At 29.7% G+C, this 15,785-nt stretch overlaps 1 protein-coding gene across 1 annotated transcript; it reads left to right on the forward strand.

Moving 5' to 3' along the window:
* The first annotated feature begins 2,188 nt into the window (after positions 1-2,188).
* LOC111914319 (L-ascorbate oxidase homolog) lies at positions 2,189-12,697 on the forward strand. Its single transcript, XM_023910092.3, has 9 exons — positions 2,189-2,320; positions 3,110-3,378; positions 3,609-3,718; positions 4,355-4,625; positions 9,910-10,012; positions 10,078-10,423; positions 11,494-11,859; positions 11,960-12,038; positions 12,169-12,697. Exons 2-9 carry the CDS (start codon positions 3,235-3,237, stop codon positions 12,379-12,381), a joined length of 1,632 nt encoding a protein of 543 aa, XP_023765860.1. The 5' UTR covers positions 2,189-2,320; positions 3,110-3,234; the 3' UTR covers positions 12,382-12,697.
* The last annotated feature ends 3,088 nt before the right edge of the window (positions 12,698-15,785 follow it).

Here is a 15,785-nt window from a genome sequence, read left to right on the forward strand (position 1 = left end):
TGGCTGACCCGTTGATAAGCACCGAGGCTCTCGAGGAGGAGAGACAACCTTTGATCCAAAAAATCCACTTGCTCCCAAATCCCATTTGAACCATGGTCGATTCCAAATATTCCCAACTAAATATGTTTGATTTGTCTTAGGATAATATTTTGGTTACTCGATTAATTATCATCGTCATCGAAAGTGGTTTATATGTTGTTATGAGCTCCACTATGTATCGAAAAGTGAAATTGGGATATTTGGTGAATTTGGTATGTTCCAATGGAAGATGATCTCTAACCAAACAATTTTAATGCTTCTCTAATAAAAAAAAATAATAAATAAATAAATAAATAAAAACACGAGGAAAGTGAAGGTTAAGAGGAGCATGTGTCGCAAAATATCATTCAAAAACATATTACGTCAAGTAGTTAGAAAAACGTGTTAGTGTGCTATAAGGCAATGTAAGTTATATTCTTTTTTTCCAATGAACCCTATTTGAAAGTAAGTTTATTAGTCATTTTATAACCATAAATTGTATCGGTTGTTTAATTCTTTTTATTCGGATCAATTAAATTAAAACAAGTATAAACTATAAAACATATATTAAAATGTCACATAGTTTTAAAAGCTATATTCTTTTTAAAAGGGAGAAAATAAAAGGTTAAAAAGTTAATAAAATGGGACGAAAGATGGGAGGAAAAAGGCATGAGGAGTAGTGTGGACATGATGCTTTGTTTTTCTACACATTCATTTGCCTATTAACGCCGCATCCTTAGGCGCACATTGCCACATTCTATCATCAACTGATCAAAGTCCAAAAACATCAACATATCATGTGTTTTAGCATTTGTCCCCCTTCTCAATCCCACTAACCTATAATCGTAAATCCTTAGTTTTAGAATTTTGTTTCAGTTAAAACAATTAATATATTTCATCTATAAAGAATACCAAATCGTTGAACATTATTCAACGTAAAACATATAAATTTTAAAGGGTATTTTAATTAAAAACGCCGTACATTATGCAATAGGAAATCTATCATGCATAAGCAATAGGAGTATTGTTACCTTCCGATATTTGTTACAAAATGGCAATGATTTTTCCATGCTATACATATTGTACAAGGACGTTGGTGATCACAATATATAGTCGAGACTTTCCAATCTGCTTTAATTTGTTCAATTGTGAATTTCAACTTCTATAAGACAATCCATGTCAATAAAATGTCACTCATTGTAATTTTCTTAAACTACTGCAATATCCACAGGATTTCAAAAATGGTCTAACTATTGACCTTGTAATTTTTAATAAACATCTTAATTATCATTATCTCTTATTGACAAAATAATTAATAAAAGGTTAATTTTCTATACTACAATTCAAAAATATACATTAAAAAATAATATATAATAATTATCTTTCGGTTAATAACTGAAGTGTTTTCGATATATTTATATTTTATAAGTATGTTAAAAGAAGGTGTAATTTAATAAAATGGTGGGGCCATTATTGCTTATTTTGCATTTCAACTAGCATTGCAATATTTGCAAGAGTTTAATAATATGCTTAGTTAACAACTTGCTACTTGCAAAAAGACCATTTGCATGGTATATTAACAACCGATGCAATGATCTTATCAAGGAGTCCAATAATATTATCATCTCTAGATAGATATCATATACACATAAGAATTATAAGAACTTAAACAAAGTTCACAATATTTTTGCAACCTATACAAAAGTTTCCATATGAAAATATGACATGACACATACTATGGAAATATAAATGCCTTTCTTTCAAAACATTACTTTATTATCATTAATGCTATAATGTTTGATAGTAGAGTATTTCTGGGTGAGTTGTAAAAATTTAGAGCTTAAGTAGTGCAAATTTGGAAAGTATAGCTTAAGTAGTGCAAAAATGGAAAGTATCCATAAGGTAAGCACTAAACCTATTTAAGTATGTTGCTACTACTTTTGCCGAGACGTGGGTCTCTTTCGGAAAAAAAGAAAGTATGTTGGCATGTTGCTACTATTGATGTCCTTATTTTTCTAATAGAAGTAGAAGTGTGAAATGTTTGTGCTTGTGATAGAAAGGTAGGGAGCAAAATGTAACTTATGGGAAACAATTAAAGATAACTATAAAAAGACAATTAACCCTAGTTTTTGTTTATTTGGTTAAATTGTGTTTTGGTCTTTAAAGAGAATGGAGGTAGGACTCTCGGTGTGATTTTGTGCATTCAAGGTGAAAGAATGAGCTCTTGATCATTGTTAGTGCATTGATTCTTAAAGGGTATCACTTCTAAACACTAAAGAGGTCGGATTCCTTTGGGTTGGAGGTAGATTATTATTTATTTATTTATTTATTCTCATGAACCCTACTTGCTTTAGAAACCCTTTATCTTGATCAATGACGAGGTTTAGTTGTTTTTGATGTTTGGGTGTTGAACTAGATTTAAATAGCATTGAGAATTGCTTTGGTAAATGTTATATGAATATGATACTCAAATTGTCATATGCCGTTTGTGTTGCTCGAGACATTACAAAAAACAAAAGTATGATCAAAAATGATTTTACTAAATGTTATATGAATATGATATTCATTCAACCACTTCAATCATTTTACTAAAATATGCAGTAAAAACTAAAAAAGTCGTTCAAAAATGATTTTATCTATATATTTAAGGCAAAACATAAAAACATGTCATCCAATTTGTTAGTTACTTATGCTTTGAGTTTTCATATTCATATCAAGAAATTGTGGTCCATCAAATTTTAATCTGTCAATTTACATTTCTTTTCCTGTGTGAACACTTTTCTTAATCCCTTTTCACAATTACATCATATCTATATCAATATATTCTTTTAGAATTTATATATATAAAAAAGCATAACTAGTTTATTTATAAGAGCAAAATATATCAAATAAAACTTTATATTTCAATATATACGATTAAGAAATACGTGTACTTGAACATTAAGTATTCATGTAGAAATATATTTTTCATAAAATCATTTGAAAAAAAAATAAAAAATAAAAATATTCCCAGCAGACATACTTTTTAATTTTTATTTAATTTCCCTCTCGAATCTTCACCTCCTTCTTTTAATCCTCTCCTTCCCAACAGAAGCAACTGCACCTCCATCACTCTGTACGACACTTCAATTCCTCATTTACTTCAATCTTCTCAAATCTCATTTCGCTTCTCTCCAAAATAGAGAGAGAAAGTATTTGCTTGAAACACCATCGCCGATGAAGATAATGCCGCGAAATTTAGCGGTTTTTATCACCGTCGGTGCTTTCCTCATCGCCATTACTTGCGCCGAAGATCCATACAGATTCTTCGAATGGAATGTCACATATGGCGATATCTATCCACTCGGTGTTCGTCAACAGGTCGGTATATATCCAATCACTCAATAACTTTACTACAATCAACGTTTTTTGAGTTTGATTTCTCGGTTTTGTGTTTAATTCGTGATCTTTTTTACATTGACGATGATGATCTGAAACCATTACGCTGTATATCCTCTTAATTTCGTGTTTAATTTCTGTGATCTGAAACTGTGTAAAGTGGATGAAAAGCGGTTAATGATTGTGTGTGCGTATATGTGTTTGAATTGCAGGGGATTTTGATTAATGGAAAGTTTCCTGGACCTGACATTTACTCAGTTACAAATGACAATCTCATCATCAATGTCTTCAACAGCTTAGATGAACCTTTTCTTATCTCATGGTAATGGATAATTTTTCATTTCACGAATAAATAACATAAAAGTTTTGGATTTGACCATAAGTTAATTATTCAATAAATTTTTTGTTTTTCCTGAACATTGATATGTTTTCTGTTTATAGGATAGATCCATGATCATGAATGTCAAATGGATTAAACTTAATTATCATGATGTTTATTCTAAAGGTTATTCTAAAAGCTGGCTGACATAAATTTAGATCTGTTTTCTGGTTTTAAATTATTAAAAACGAAGAAAAAAGATCAAAAGAACGTTATGAAGTGAATAGTTGATCTAACCGAGGAAGATAACCTTAAATTTTTATCAGCCAATTAGCATGAGATCCGAGATTTTACAGATTCTTTTTAAGGACTTGATCGAATAGTTGCCTTTTTTTGGAATGTCCTAAAAATAATATAATGATATATTATTTTCTTTTAGGAGATCAAGAAAAACATTAAAAAAAAAAACTACAATATCACACATTAGATGAGGTCATCGTGTCATTGCATATACCCTCATTTGTAAACACATAAAATTGATATTTTAAATTTGGATCAATCGAAGCAAATAATATAATGTTGTAGCAGATTTTCAACATTAGACCTTATGTAATGTATTAATTGGATCTTGTTACGTAGGAATGGAATACAACAAAGAAGAAATTCATTTGAAGATGGGGTGTTAGGAACAACATGTCCAATCCCTCCTGGTAAAAACTTCACATACATTCTTCAAGTGAAAGATCAAATCGGAAGCTTTTACTATTTCCCTTCTCTAGCGTTCCACAAAGCTGCCGGTGGGTTTGGAGGTATCAGGATTCTTAGCCGTCCAAGAATTCCTGTACCATTCGATGAACCTGCTGACGATTTTACCGTTCTTATTGGAGACTGGTACAAATCTAACCACACCGTAAGTATCATTGCCTTACTTTTTTTTTTCCACCTTCATATATCCATCTTCTTTGAAATGAATTGATTAAAGCAAAATATATAATAATAATAATAATAATAATGTTATGGTGTCACACCTTGACTTATGACTTGTTACACGGGTATAATATGTTGTACTAAAATTCAAATTATACAAAATTCGTTAACTATTAGTAATTATCTCATTAATAATTTCACATACAATGGTCCGTGAGATTATGACGCTTTATTTTTCATATCATATTATATATTTATGTACTTTCGTAATAATAATAATATACTAGTAATAATAATAACCTGAGTAGGTTTGGTGACAATCGGATATTTTAACATATTTATAAATATGTTGAATTCCTTTTCTTTTTGAGTGCTTGTGTGTTTATAAGGTTGAGAAATCATAATGATTTTTTTTTAAAATTTAAATGGCGTCTTTCTAATTTGGCGCCAAATGATAAAAAAAAGTGTTATTAAGCGTGATAGATCTTGCATTAATTGCGGAGGGAATGTTGCCTCTTTTGTTTACTTTGGAGGCAAGGAATTTGGGTCTTTAACATGAGTACTACTTTAAGTGGGTCACTTGATAATAGAGGTGAACAATAGAGGTGAACAAAATTGGGGATGGTAAATTCAACTAAGATAATTTTTTTAAAAAAATTATACTTAGATTAACTTTTGAACAAGTTTATGGCGTTTATTTTAAATATATAACCTTATTTAGTTAAAAGAAATGATCTCAAGATCATTTAATTGTTTATAGACTTATGCATTAGAAATTTTTTATTTATTAAAAGACTATATCCATTTTAATATTTTGTGGATGATACCAACCTGTTTCTTAATCATAATTGGGTTTTGGTACTGTTTCAAAATGGGCCATGCATGTGTGAATAAAATTTCATAAATATACACGTTTTTCATATCGAATAGTGAGAAAAAAAAAAGTAAGATTTTTAAGAAAAACATCCAAATAAATTTTTGTTTGCTTTTTACATTTTATTTTGAAAAGATTCAACTTTAAGGTTTTAGACTATATTTGGTTTGAAGTTTTTTATTTTTTTGAGACTTTTTAACTTCTTATGAAAAAAGCTCCAAAAAAAACTTTTATTCGTGGGTATGTGCTTTGGCTTTTACTTTTAATGAACATTTTCAAATTCAAAAGTTATTCCAAGTAGTTTTTGAGAGTTTTTAATTTTTTTTATTTTATATAATTCTATAATCTGAAAAGTTAAAAACTAGAGTAAATTACACGCATGGTCCCCGTGGTTTGGGAAAAATTACACGTTTGGTCCCTAATTTTTTTTTTAACTTGGAAGATCCCTACAGTTTGTTTTTATTGCACGTTTGGCCCCTATCTCACCTAAAAAGACTATAATGCCCTTATTGATTTCTTTTCTTTTTTTAATTAATTTGTTATTTATGTATTTCTTTTTTAATTTATTATTATAGATTTATGATTAATCTAAAAAATTATGCATATCCCTTCTCTTCCACACCCAGGTTCCTTTTCCTACCCGAGTAAAATGCCACCAAAATAAACTATCACTATCAATTCCATCGTTGCCTATGCCAACTGAGAAAATAACGAACATCTTCACAGTAGAAAATAAAAACCAGATCGAATTCATTCAAAGTTCAAACCACAAATCAAATCTATAATCAAAACCAAAAATCAAAAGTGGAAATCAAATCCAAAAAGGAAATCAGATATAAAATCGAAACCATAATCAATTCATTCAAACCAAACATTCAATCCACCAAACCAGAAACCATAATCAATTCATTCAAACCAAACATTCAATCCATCAAACCAGAAATCAAACTGGAATCAAAAATCAAAACCAGAATAAAAAGTCCTAACCAGAAATTCATCCCTAAATCAGCGCCTCTTTCTCTCACTTTCTCTGGTGGTGTATTTCGATTGTTCTAGCTTTTCCCCTCTTTCCCACACTCTCTCTGGTGGTGTATTTCGACGATGAACAAGTGGTTGACAAACTCAGTTGGTTTTCTCAGGTGGCGGCTCCTATGTTGTAAGTAAAACGATGGGGGCAACACTAAGGCTCCGGTTTAGATATACTTAGATTTACAAACCCTTATAGGGTTAATCTTTCCATAAATCGGCGCCAAGGACATATTCGTTTTTGGGTTTTGAAAATAAAATGAAACAAAAAATGACTAGCTCCAACAATGGCAGTTGACACCGGAGGAGACAATCGCCGAAAATAGACATGTCATAGCCAGATCTAGAAACAAAACAAAAAGTAGCAGAGATTCCGGCGAGTGGCAGGTGGCGGAGGATGCAAAGCAGGATAAGAGGTGGTATAGGGCTTGCTTGTTAAAGAAATAGAGAAAGAGATGATACATGATTTACCGTTTACATTGGCTAGGGTTTAATTTATTTTTCTGTTTTTTTAATTAAAAATGATAATACATAAAAAAAACTAAAAAAAAAATATAGCAAGGGCACAATAGTCTTTTTAGGTGAGATAGGGACCAAACGTGCAACAAAAACAAACTTTAAGGACCTTCCGAGTTAAGAAAAAAAATTAGGGACCAAACATGCAATTTACCCCAAACCACAGGGACTATTCGTGTAATTTACTCTAAAAACTATTTTTGTCAAACATTTCTGTATAAACAAAAGCTATAGTTTCTATTTCTATCAGCAACACCTTTCAGCTAACATCTGCAAGTTAGTTTTGCAAAACATGCCTGTTAGTCATAGATTTTTTAAAAATTATATATCTATTAAATATAACATTTTTTAATAAATTATTAAATGCATAAGGTGACTATTTTACATATATTTGTTTTATAATATTAAATATTTTTTTATATTACAATTTATGTCATTTATATTTATCAGTTAATTTTTGCAAAACATCATCCTTTTATCAACTAATGGATTAACTAGCAATTAGTTTTTTAGCTAGTGTATCAACAAATATGTAAATGTTATTAGAATCGTAGTGGAATATAGTATACTTCTACTAGCTTTAGGTGAGGTGATACTTGAATGTGAAGATTAAGAAATAAAAAAGGTAAGATGGTACTAATCACACCATCTGAACGAACCACCATGCTAATCTATTCACAAGTTTATGTAAGATATCAATCACGAAACATCAACAATACTTTTGACAATACACTCTTAACCCTTGACATGTGTGAAATTCTGCAAATCAACCAATAAGTTTATGTCATAATGTAGAGATTATTCTAGTAACTTTTATATATATATATATATATATATATATATATATATATATATATATATATATATATATATATATATATTGTAATAATAGAAATCAAGAGTTCAATTTAACGATAAAAAGCTAATAAAATTTTCGGCATGTATAAATTGACTTTTTTTTCTATTGTTTTTAAAGAAAAGGAGTGTAGAAATATATGTAATTGAACGAGATTATTGGTGTATTAATTGAAAAGTTAGTTGTTAGCTGAAAAATCAACTGCTAGCTAATAAAAAATGATATATGATAAAAATAGTTGATAAGTTAATTGAAAGATATAAAATAACATAAAATGTCACTAAGAAAAATATAATACAGTTAGTTTTTTAAAATATTAGCTTTTAAGTTATTTTTTAGTTTGTCAAACATAACACTTTAAAAAAAACTCGAAAATTAAATTAGTTGTAACGCACCAAACACATATATTGACCGGTTAGTAAAAAGAGTGGATGCCAAGTTATGTGAAAAGTGATGAATGTAGATCTCAAACAAAACAAGAAGCTAAATTAAAAATGTGCAACATTTAGAAACAAAATCACATCAAGTTAGGAGTTGTTTATCGGGATGTGAACTTTTAGTAGGTTGGAATCTTAGATGATAGTTGGAAGAAAAATGGAGACGATCTTGTGACATAAAAAGAGAAAAAAGATATAGATTTGCTGAAAAAAGCTAGGGTATATGTGGAACACACTCTTATTATTTTTATTAAGATACAATTTTTCTTTTAAAATTAAAAAGATGCTGAACATTTAGGGGGTGTTTGGTTTAGCTTTTTAAGGGTTAAAAGATTTTTTTGGAAAAGTTGCAACAAGTTAGGTTTTCCTGACTTTTTCAAAAAGTTGATTTTCCTTTTATCAAAAATCCAAAAGTAGGTTTTAAAATTGTTTTGACAAACATGTTTTGACTTCTATATTTTTCTAAAAGATGTAAAATTAAAAAAACTATCGAACCTATAAAAAAAATTAATATAATAAATTTGTAATATATCAATGTCTTGTTTTTTTTTTCGGAACAAGACAATGAAAGGATGTTTGTAGATACGTCTAATTGAGTTTGTTATCATACAACATCTGTAACTATGTATCATTTAATTAAAAAACGATATACTAATTTGGTAACTCATATATAGAAGGTATATAGAAAATTATTCAAGAGAAAGTAACATATATCTCTTAGAACATACACAAATGGCGTTGTAATACGTACAAGTGTCGAAATCACATCCAACTTACATTCAGCCCAAAATAGTACCATCTTTTATTGACAAATGTGTTGAAAAAGTACATAGGTTTCAATTCAAGTCATGTTCCTGTAATTTGATTGGATACTTTATTTTTATTAGTTCTGTTATTAATATATAAAATATTATTCAAGAGAAAGGACATGTTAAGTTTTTTTACTTTTATACCAACGCATTTCATCTTTTAAATATTTTATTGTTGTGGTATTGTAGAGTTAATAACTTAATATTATTCAAAAACCTATCCATTTCACAATTTGAGTCGGGAGAAAGATTATTTTGATGAAAAAATCACAACCGAAAATAAAGAAATGAAAGTAAAAATTTCTAAGTTTAATAAATTTAAAGCCAAAATATTGCTTTGAATAGTACTTGGTAATATATTTTGTAAATAATTTAGATATCATGTGGTATTTTTTGTTTAAATATCTACGTTTACATTTACATAAAAATATAACAAACGTGTAGGTGTTTTGTTAGCCCTCTTCACATGCCTTGTTTTCTCATGATTCACATCATATATGTTAAAAATCTATGAACATGTTCACATGGTTTGTTTGATAATTAAAAAAAGAATCTATATGTCTTTCACTGCAACCCCATTTGATTGTTTAGGACCTTTTGGTCATATTCTACCAACCTAACAAATGTCTAAATTCCAATAATGTGGAGAAAATCAGTTTTTCTGATATTTTATAATAATTAATAGTTGGTAAAAAAAAAGTTTTTGAATTAAATCCATACAACGACTAACAAACGTATTATTGTTTTAGGCATTGAAAGCAATCCTAGACCGAGGACATAAACTACGAAATCCCGATGGAATTCTTATCAATGGACGTGGGCCAAATGTTACATCCTTTACAGTCCAAAAAGGTAAAACTAATAAATTATTTTCATATTGATTACATGATGTTTACATTTTTTAGTTTGGTAAACAGGAAAAACTTATAGGTTAAGAATATCGAACGTAGGACTACAGAATTCCCTTAATTTCCGCATTCAAAACCACAGGATGAAACTTGTGGAGGTTGAAGGAACACACACAGTCCAACAAATGTATTCGTCTCTTGATATTCATTGTGGGCAATCTTACTCGGTGTTGATTACAGCTGATCAGTCTGACCGAGACTATTATATTGTCGTCTCCTCTCGATTCACCAACCCAATCCTTGCCACTACTGGAGTTCTTCATTATAGCAACTCCGCTAGCAAAGTCTCTGGCCCAATTCCCGGTGGACCAACCATCCAAGTGGATTGGTCCCTCAACCAGGCTCGTTCAATAAGGTTTGCTATCCCAATATACTTTTTCTTATATCATATACTAAAATATGATGTTGTGATTGTTAATCATTACTTATATAATAATGTCATTAACACGACCTCGATGAAAACCATAATTAAAATTGTCTCGAAAGATTAGAAACATGATAACAATGTTGAACATGTACCGTAACATATATCATGGAAAATAACACGTTTTCCACATACGACATTGTTGGGAGTCGAAAAGTCCAACGCTCAATTTGGTTTACTTTGTTTGTAGGTTGAATAACCTTCATTCCTTAAGGATTTGTTGTTGTTTTTCCAAATGATAAAATTATTATTAAAAACACTAGCAAAAAGTTAGTAAAAATAACTAGTTGATTATGCTTTTAGGGCAACATCCCATGAAAGAAGTGTGAATTTTCATCACCACCATTTTTTAGGAGTAGTTTAGAGTAAATTAAATTTGTCATTCAAAAAAACAACTATTACAAATATATAGAGTAAATTGCAAATTTAGGCATATAGTTTTTGGATTCCTTTTGATTTTTCATTTAAATAAATCATTAAAAACTCAAAATTTAAAAAAAAAAATGATTAAAAAACATGCAAGAAATTTTTTAAAAGATAAGATGGCCATTTCAAATTTAATGATGACCAAATTCATAATTTTAAATCAATATCCAAACAAATTAGCAAACTATAAACAAACTATAAAAGACCAAAATTGTAATTTATTCATATATTTATATTGTAAATGAAACCTAAATATGTCATATATCATTTTTTAAACATAATGATATAACATGTCATTTTCTTAGTACCTTTTATTTATCTATTTCACTTAATATAAAGCTTATATTTTAGAGAGTTCATATTTTAAATTTTCAATTAAAGTACAATAAATCATAAAAAAAATATTAAAATTAATTTGAATTCAAAATTTAACAGTAAATTAGCTTATTCTGCCAACCTTAAAGTATCTTTAATTTATAACCTAGTAAGGTATATATATGGTTACATTTATTATTATTATTATTATTATTATTATTATTATTATTTTAACATCTAACCGAAGTAGCCCATCCCAGGACCAATCTTACAGCAAGCGGCCCACGGCCCAACCCACAAGGTTCATACCATTACGGGATGATCAACACCACCAGAACCATCATCATCCAGAGCTCCGCGGCACAAGTCAACAAAAAACAAAGATATGGACTCAACAGTGTCTCATTCAAACCCACCGATACTCCATTAAAACTCGCCGATTATTTCAACATCGGTGGAGTTTTCAGAGTCGGAAGTATTTCCGATAAGCCCACCGGAGGTGGGTTGTATCTTGACACCGCTGTTATGGGGGCTGATTACAGAACTTTCGTTGAAATCGTCTTCCAAAACCCTGAAGATATCGTAATGAGTTATCACCTTGATGGCTACCAGTTCTTCGTTGTGGGGTAAATAATTAAGAACAAAAAATAAAGAATTTATCATATCCATATGTTTTGGTTTCTACTTTCTATTATAATACATAATCAAATATTTTTATTAATTTAGAATGGATGGAGGAGTATGGAGTAAAGGAAGTAGGAACGTTTACAATCTTCGAGATGGCGTTGCACGTAGCACAATTCAGGTCGACTTTTAGTAAATTACATTTTGGTCCCTCATTATAGCTCCTTTTTCGTAATTTTGGTTAACAAAATGTTTTTTCTTTCAATTTTGGTCATTAATTGATTTTTTTTAACCGGTGTTTTTATATATAGGTATACCCAAAATCATGGTCTGCAATTTACGTACCACTTGATAACGTGGGCATGTGGAATTTAAGGACAGAGTTTTGGGCAAGACAATATCTTGGTCAACAGTTTTATTTACGTGTTTACACAAATTCAGGATCAATTAGAGACGAATTCCCAATCCCAAAGAATGCTCGTCTTTGTGGAAAGGCAAGTGGTCAACACACACGACCATTATAATTTTTCCATAAATATCCTCGAAGGTTTGACCTCTAAGCTAAAGTAAATTAGGAGGTTGAGTTTAGATATAATTTTCACATAACATATGGTGAATTTAAAATATACTAAGAAGTATTTGGATTGCGTATTTATAGCTTTAATGTTACATAAGCTATAAATTTGAATGACCTTATCTCAAGGTCACCTTTATTGTTGTATTTTTTTGTTCACACTTAAGTGGAAATATTGTTTTGTTTGGTGTTTATTGAAAAAGAAATCATCTGTTATTGTAATAAAGAAATGGTTAGAAGTTGGTGATAGACTTCCTATTTGTGCATTTGAATTTAGCGAAGATTTTACTACCTGCATATTGTTCACTACTAAACGTAAATTTAATGTGCATTAGAAATTATCAACAAGAAAAGATGGAACAAAATAGCTTCTATTATTGCTTTTGTAATTGTGTATCTACATAATAAATAGAGAGAAGATAAATTCTATATAAGAAAATGTCAAAAGTGATATATAGGTTCAAATCTCACTTTAGTTGGATTTAAAAAGTAGATTTTACGAATACGTTAAAGAGTATATATATATATATATATATATATATATATATATATATATATATATATATATATATATATATATATATATATATATATATATATATATATATATATATATATATATAAGGGATAGAGAATATACATTACAGCCCCACCTAAGCTTAGGTACTAAACCTCTAAAATATGTTGTTTTAACATGCTAAATATACCCGATTTGGTTTCACTTGGTAATATATCATTCTCCATAACATTTCTTTCTTTCATTATCGTTTTATCATCTCCGTTTTCTTTCCTCAATTATTGTTTATTACATCATCCAAGTGAACATTACTAAACCCTAAACCTAAACCTAAACCCTAAATTTAAACCCTAAACACTAAAGCTAAACCCTAAACCCTAAATCTAAACACTAAACCTTAACCCTAAATCCTAAACCCTAAACATAAACCTAAACCCTAAACTCTAAACCCTAAACCCTATTGTGTCGATCTTGAAGTATTAATCGTGAATCCATTAACCGTAATCTTTATATAGTAAAACAATGTATTTTCAAGAGGTTTGGTACCTAAATTTAGCTGGGGCTGTAATATAATTATGTTTAAGATTAAACAAAAAAATAAATAATTATATTACATATTTAAAAGAATGAACACATTTTTTTACAGCACAGATACTTTAATCCACTGCATAAGTGACTATGTCCCAAGTAGAACTTAAACACTCGAGAGGGCATCTCAACTACCTATATGTTAGTTTTGACCTTTTGTTATGTAGAATTTACCCCTTCACTTTTTAAATTTTTTTTTTAAACCTCATCTTGACCGACAAACTAAGTCCATTCAAACTTTGAGTTCGAAAATTTGTTTGTAAGCATAACCGAAAAACTCTTTAATGAGCTCGAAACTAAAACTCTTGGACGAACAATCCATTTCTAATTTTTTGTTTTTGTTTTTGTTTTTTTTTTTTTTTTTTTTCCCAAAAATTTTACAATGAATTTGGTACTTAGACCATCTCCAACCCATCTTCATTTTTTCCCTCATAAATGGAGTAAAAAATAGAGTAAATAGTGTTTCATCTCCAACCCTACTCCATTTTCTATCCCATTTTTTACCCCAAAAAGTATATTCTTGGAATATTCCATTTTTATAACTTATATATATTGTCAAATACACCCTCTACTAATTAAACTTTATATTTATGATTAATTAATATAAATTAGAATATAACATTATATTATAAATATTAAATATTGTATTTAAATTATTATTAGTAGATAAAATAACTAGAAATGTATAAAATAAAAATAAGAGAGACTAAAATTAACAACCAAACGTCACCTCCATTTTTGGAGATATGAATAGTATTCCCCCATATATGGGGGAATACTATTCATATCTCCAAAAATGGAGGTGAAAATAGGGTAGGGTTGGAGAAGAATGGAGGAAGAAATAGGGGAAAAATGGAGTTTGGGGGTGGGTTGGAAATGCCCTTAGTAGTTCCTAATTGTGTCCACGTTATCACCAACAAACTAACAAATATAAAGATATACATCCAATAAAAAATGTTATTGAGCAGTTTTGTGTGCCATATATTCTTTTCTCCTATCAAATGTATGTATCTTTACCAACACTAGTACAAAACTTATTTTTTAGTGCGATGAGGTTTTTTTGTTGGTGCGGTCGTAGCCTAAAACCGCACCATTAAAACACTTTCGCATCAATAAATCAAGGAACCGTACTAACAAATGCATTTTTGATGCTGTTTTCTTTAAACGTACTAATAAATGCATTTTTGATGCTGTTTTTCAAAATCGTACTAATAAATGTATTTTTGATGCGGTTTTTCAAAACCGCAGTAATAATAGATGTATTTTTTATGTTGTTTTCTTAAAACGCACTAATAAATGCATTTTTTTATGCTACTTTTAAAAATCGCATTAATAAATGTATTTTTTGATGCCTTTTTCCAAAACTACAGTAATAACAAATGCATTATTTGATGTGGTTTTGGATTGAGTTCCCTCATATTTTTTTTCCCGGACCGAAGCTCCTTCCAAAATTTCATTCCCCGAGTGATGCCTTTCTCTTCCCCTATATATTTCCTTAATCTAATTTCATTTGGCCACACAAACCCTAACATCGTCGACTATTGCAGCCCTCACCAACATCCTTGAGTCCGGTCACCCGTGTCCGTATCATCATCAATTCCGGCTGCCACAGCCTCCATCATCTCGTATTTCGGTCGACCCCACTCATATCATTGCTGATTCACGACTTCTGGTCAGCAGCATGATGAATCTGAATAATCTTTGAGGAGTCGACATCCACTATAATCATCTTTGTCCATCGCGATCAACCCATCGTCAAGACTGTCAGGAATGTTTCTGATATTCTGATTTTTAATTTTGATTCATAAAATTACTTAATCTATGTGTCTGATTCTCTGATTTCTTAAGTTGGGTTGTGGAAGAAAGAGGGGGTTGGGAAAAGAAGCTTGTGACGTTTAAAGGAGAGTACATATGTATGCAGGGGAAGATATAAAGGTAGATAAAACCTAAAAAAAAGAAACACTCTCATGTCTTTTATCTACGAAAATTGAATTAAGGCAAGTTTTTTTTTCTTTGTATTGATAATCTTTATAACCTGTGTAATGATCGTATGCATTTTGATAAAATTACTTTGTAATTTAGCTTTTGAATTCCTATCGAAGCGATGTAACAGATTCAAAGGTGGACATCATTTCTAAAGTCTGCAAGATACCAAAGAGGGGCCATATGAAGATGGTGATGACGAAATTGAACACGTCTATATCAAAAAACTTGAATATGCTTCTGTAGTTACCTTCCTAAACAACTTA

The sequence above is a fragment of the Lactuca sativa genome, chromosome 8, assembly GCF_002870075.4.
Source record: "Lactuca sativa cultivar Salinas chromosome 8, Lsat_Salinas_v11, whole genome shotgun sequence".
NCBI lineage: Eukaryota > Viridiplantae > Streptophyta > Magnoliopsida > Asterales > Asteraceae > Lactuca > Lactuca sativa.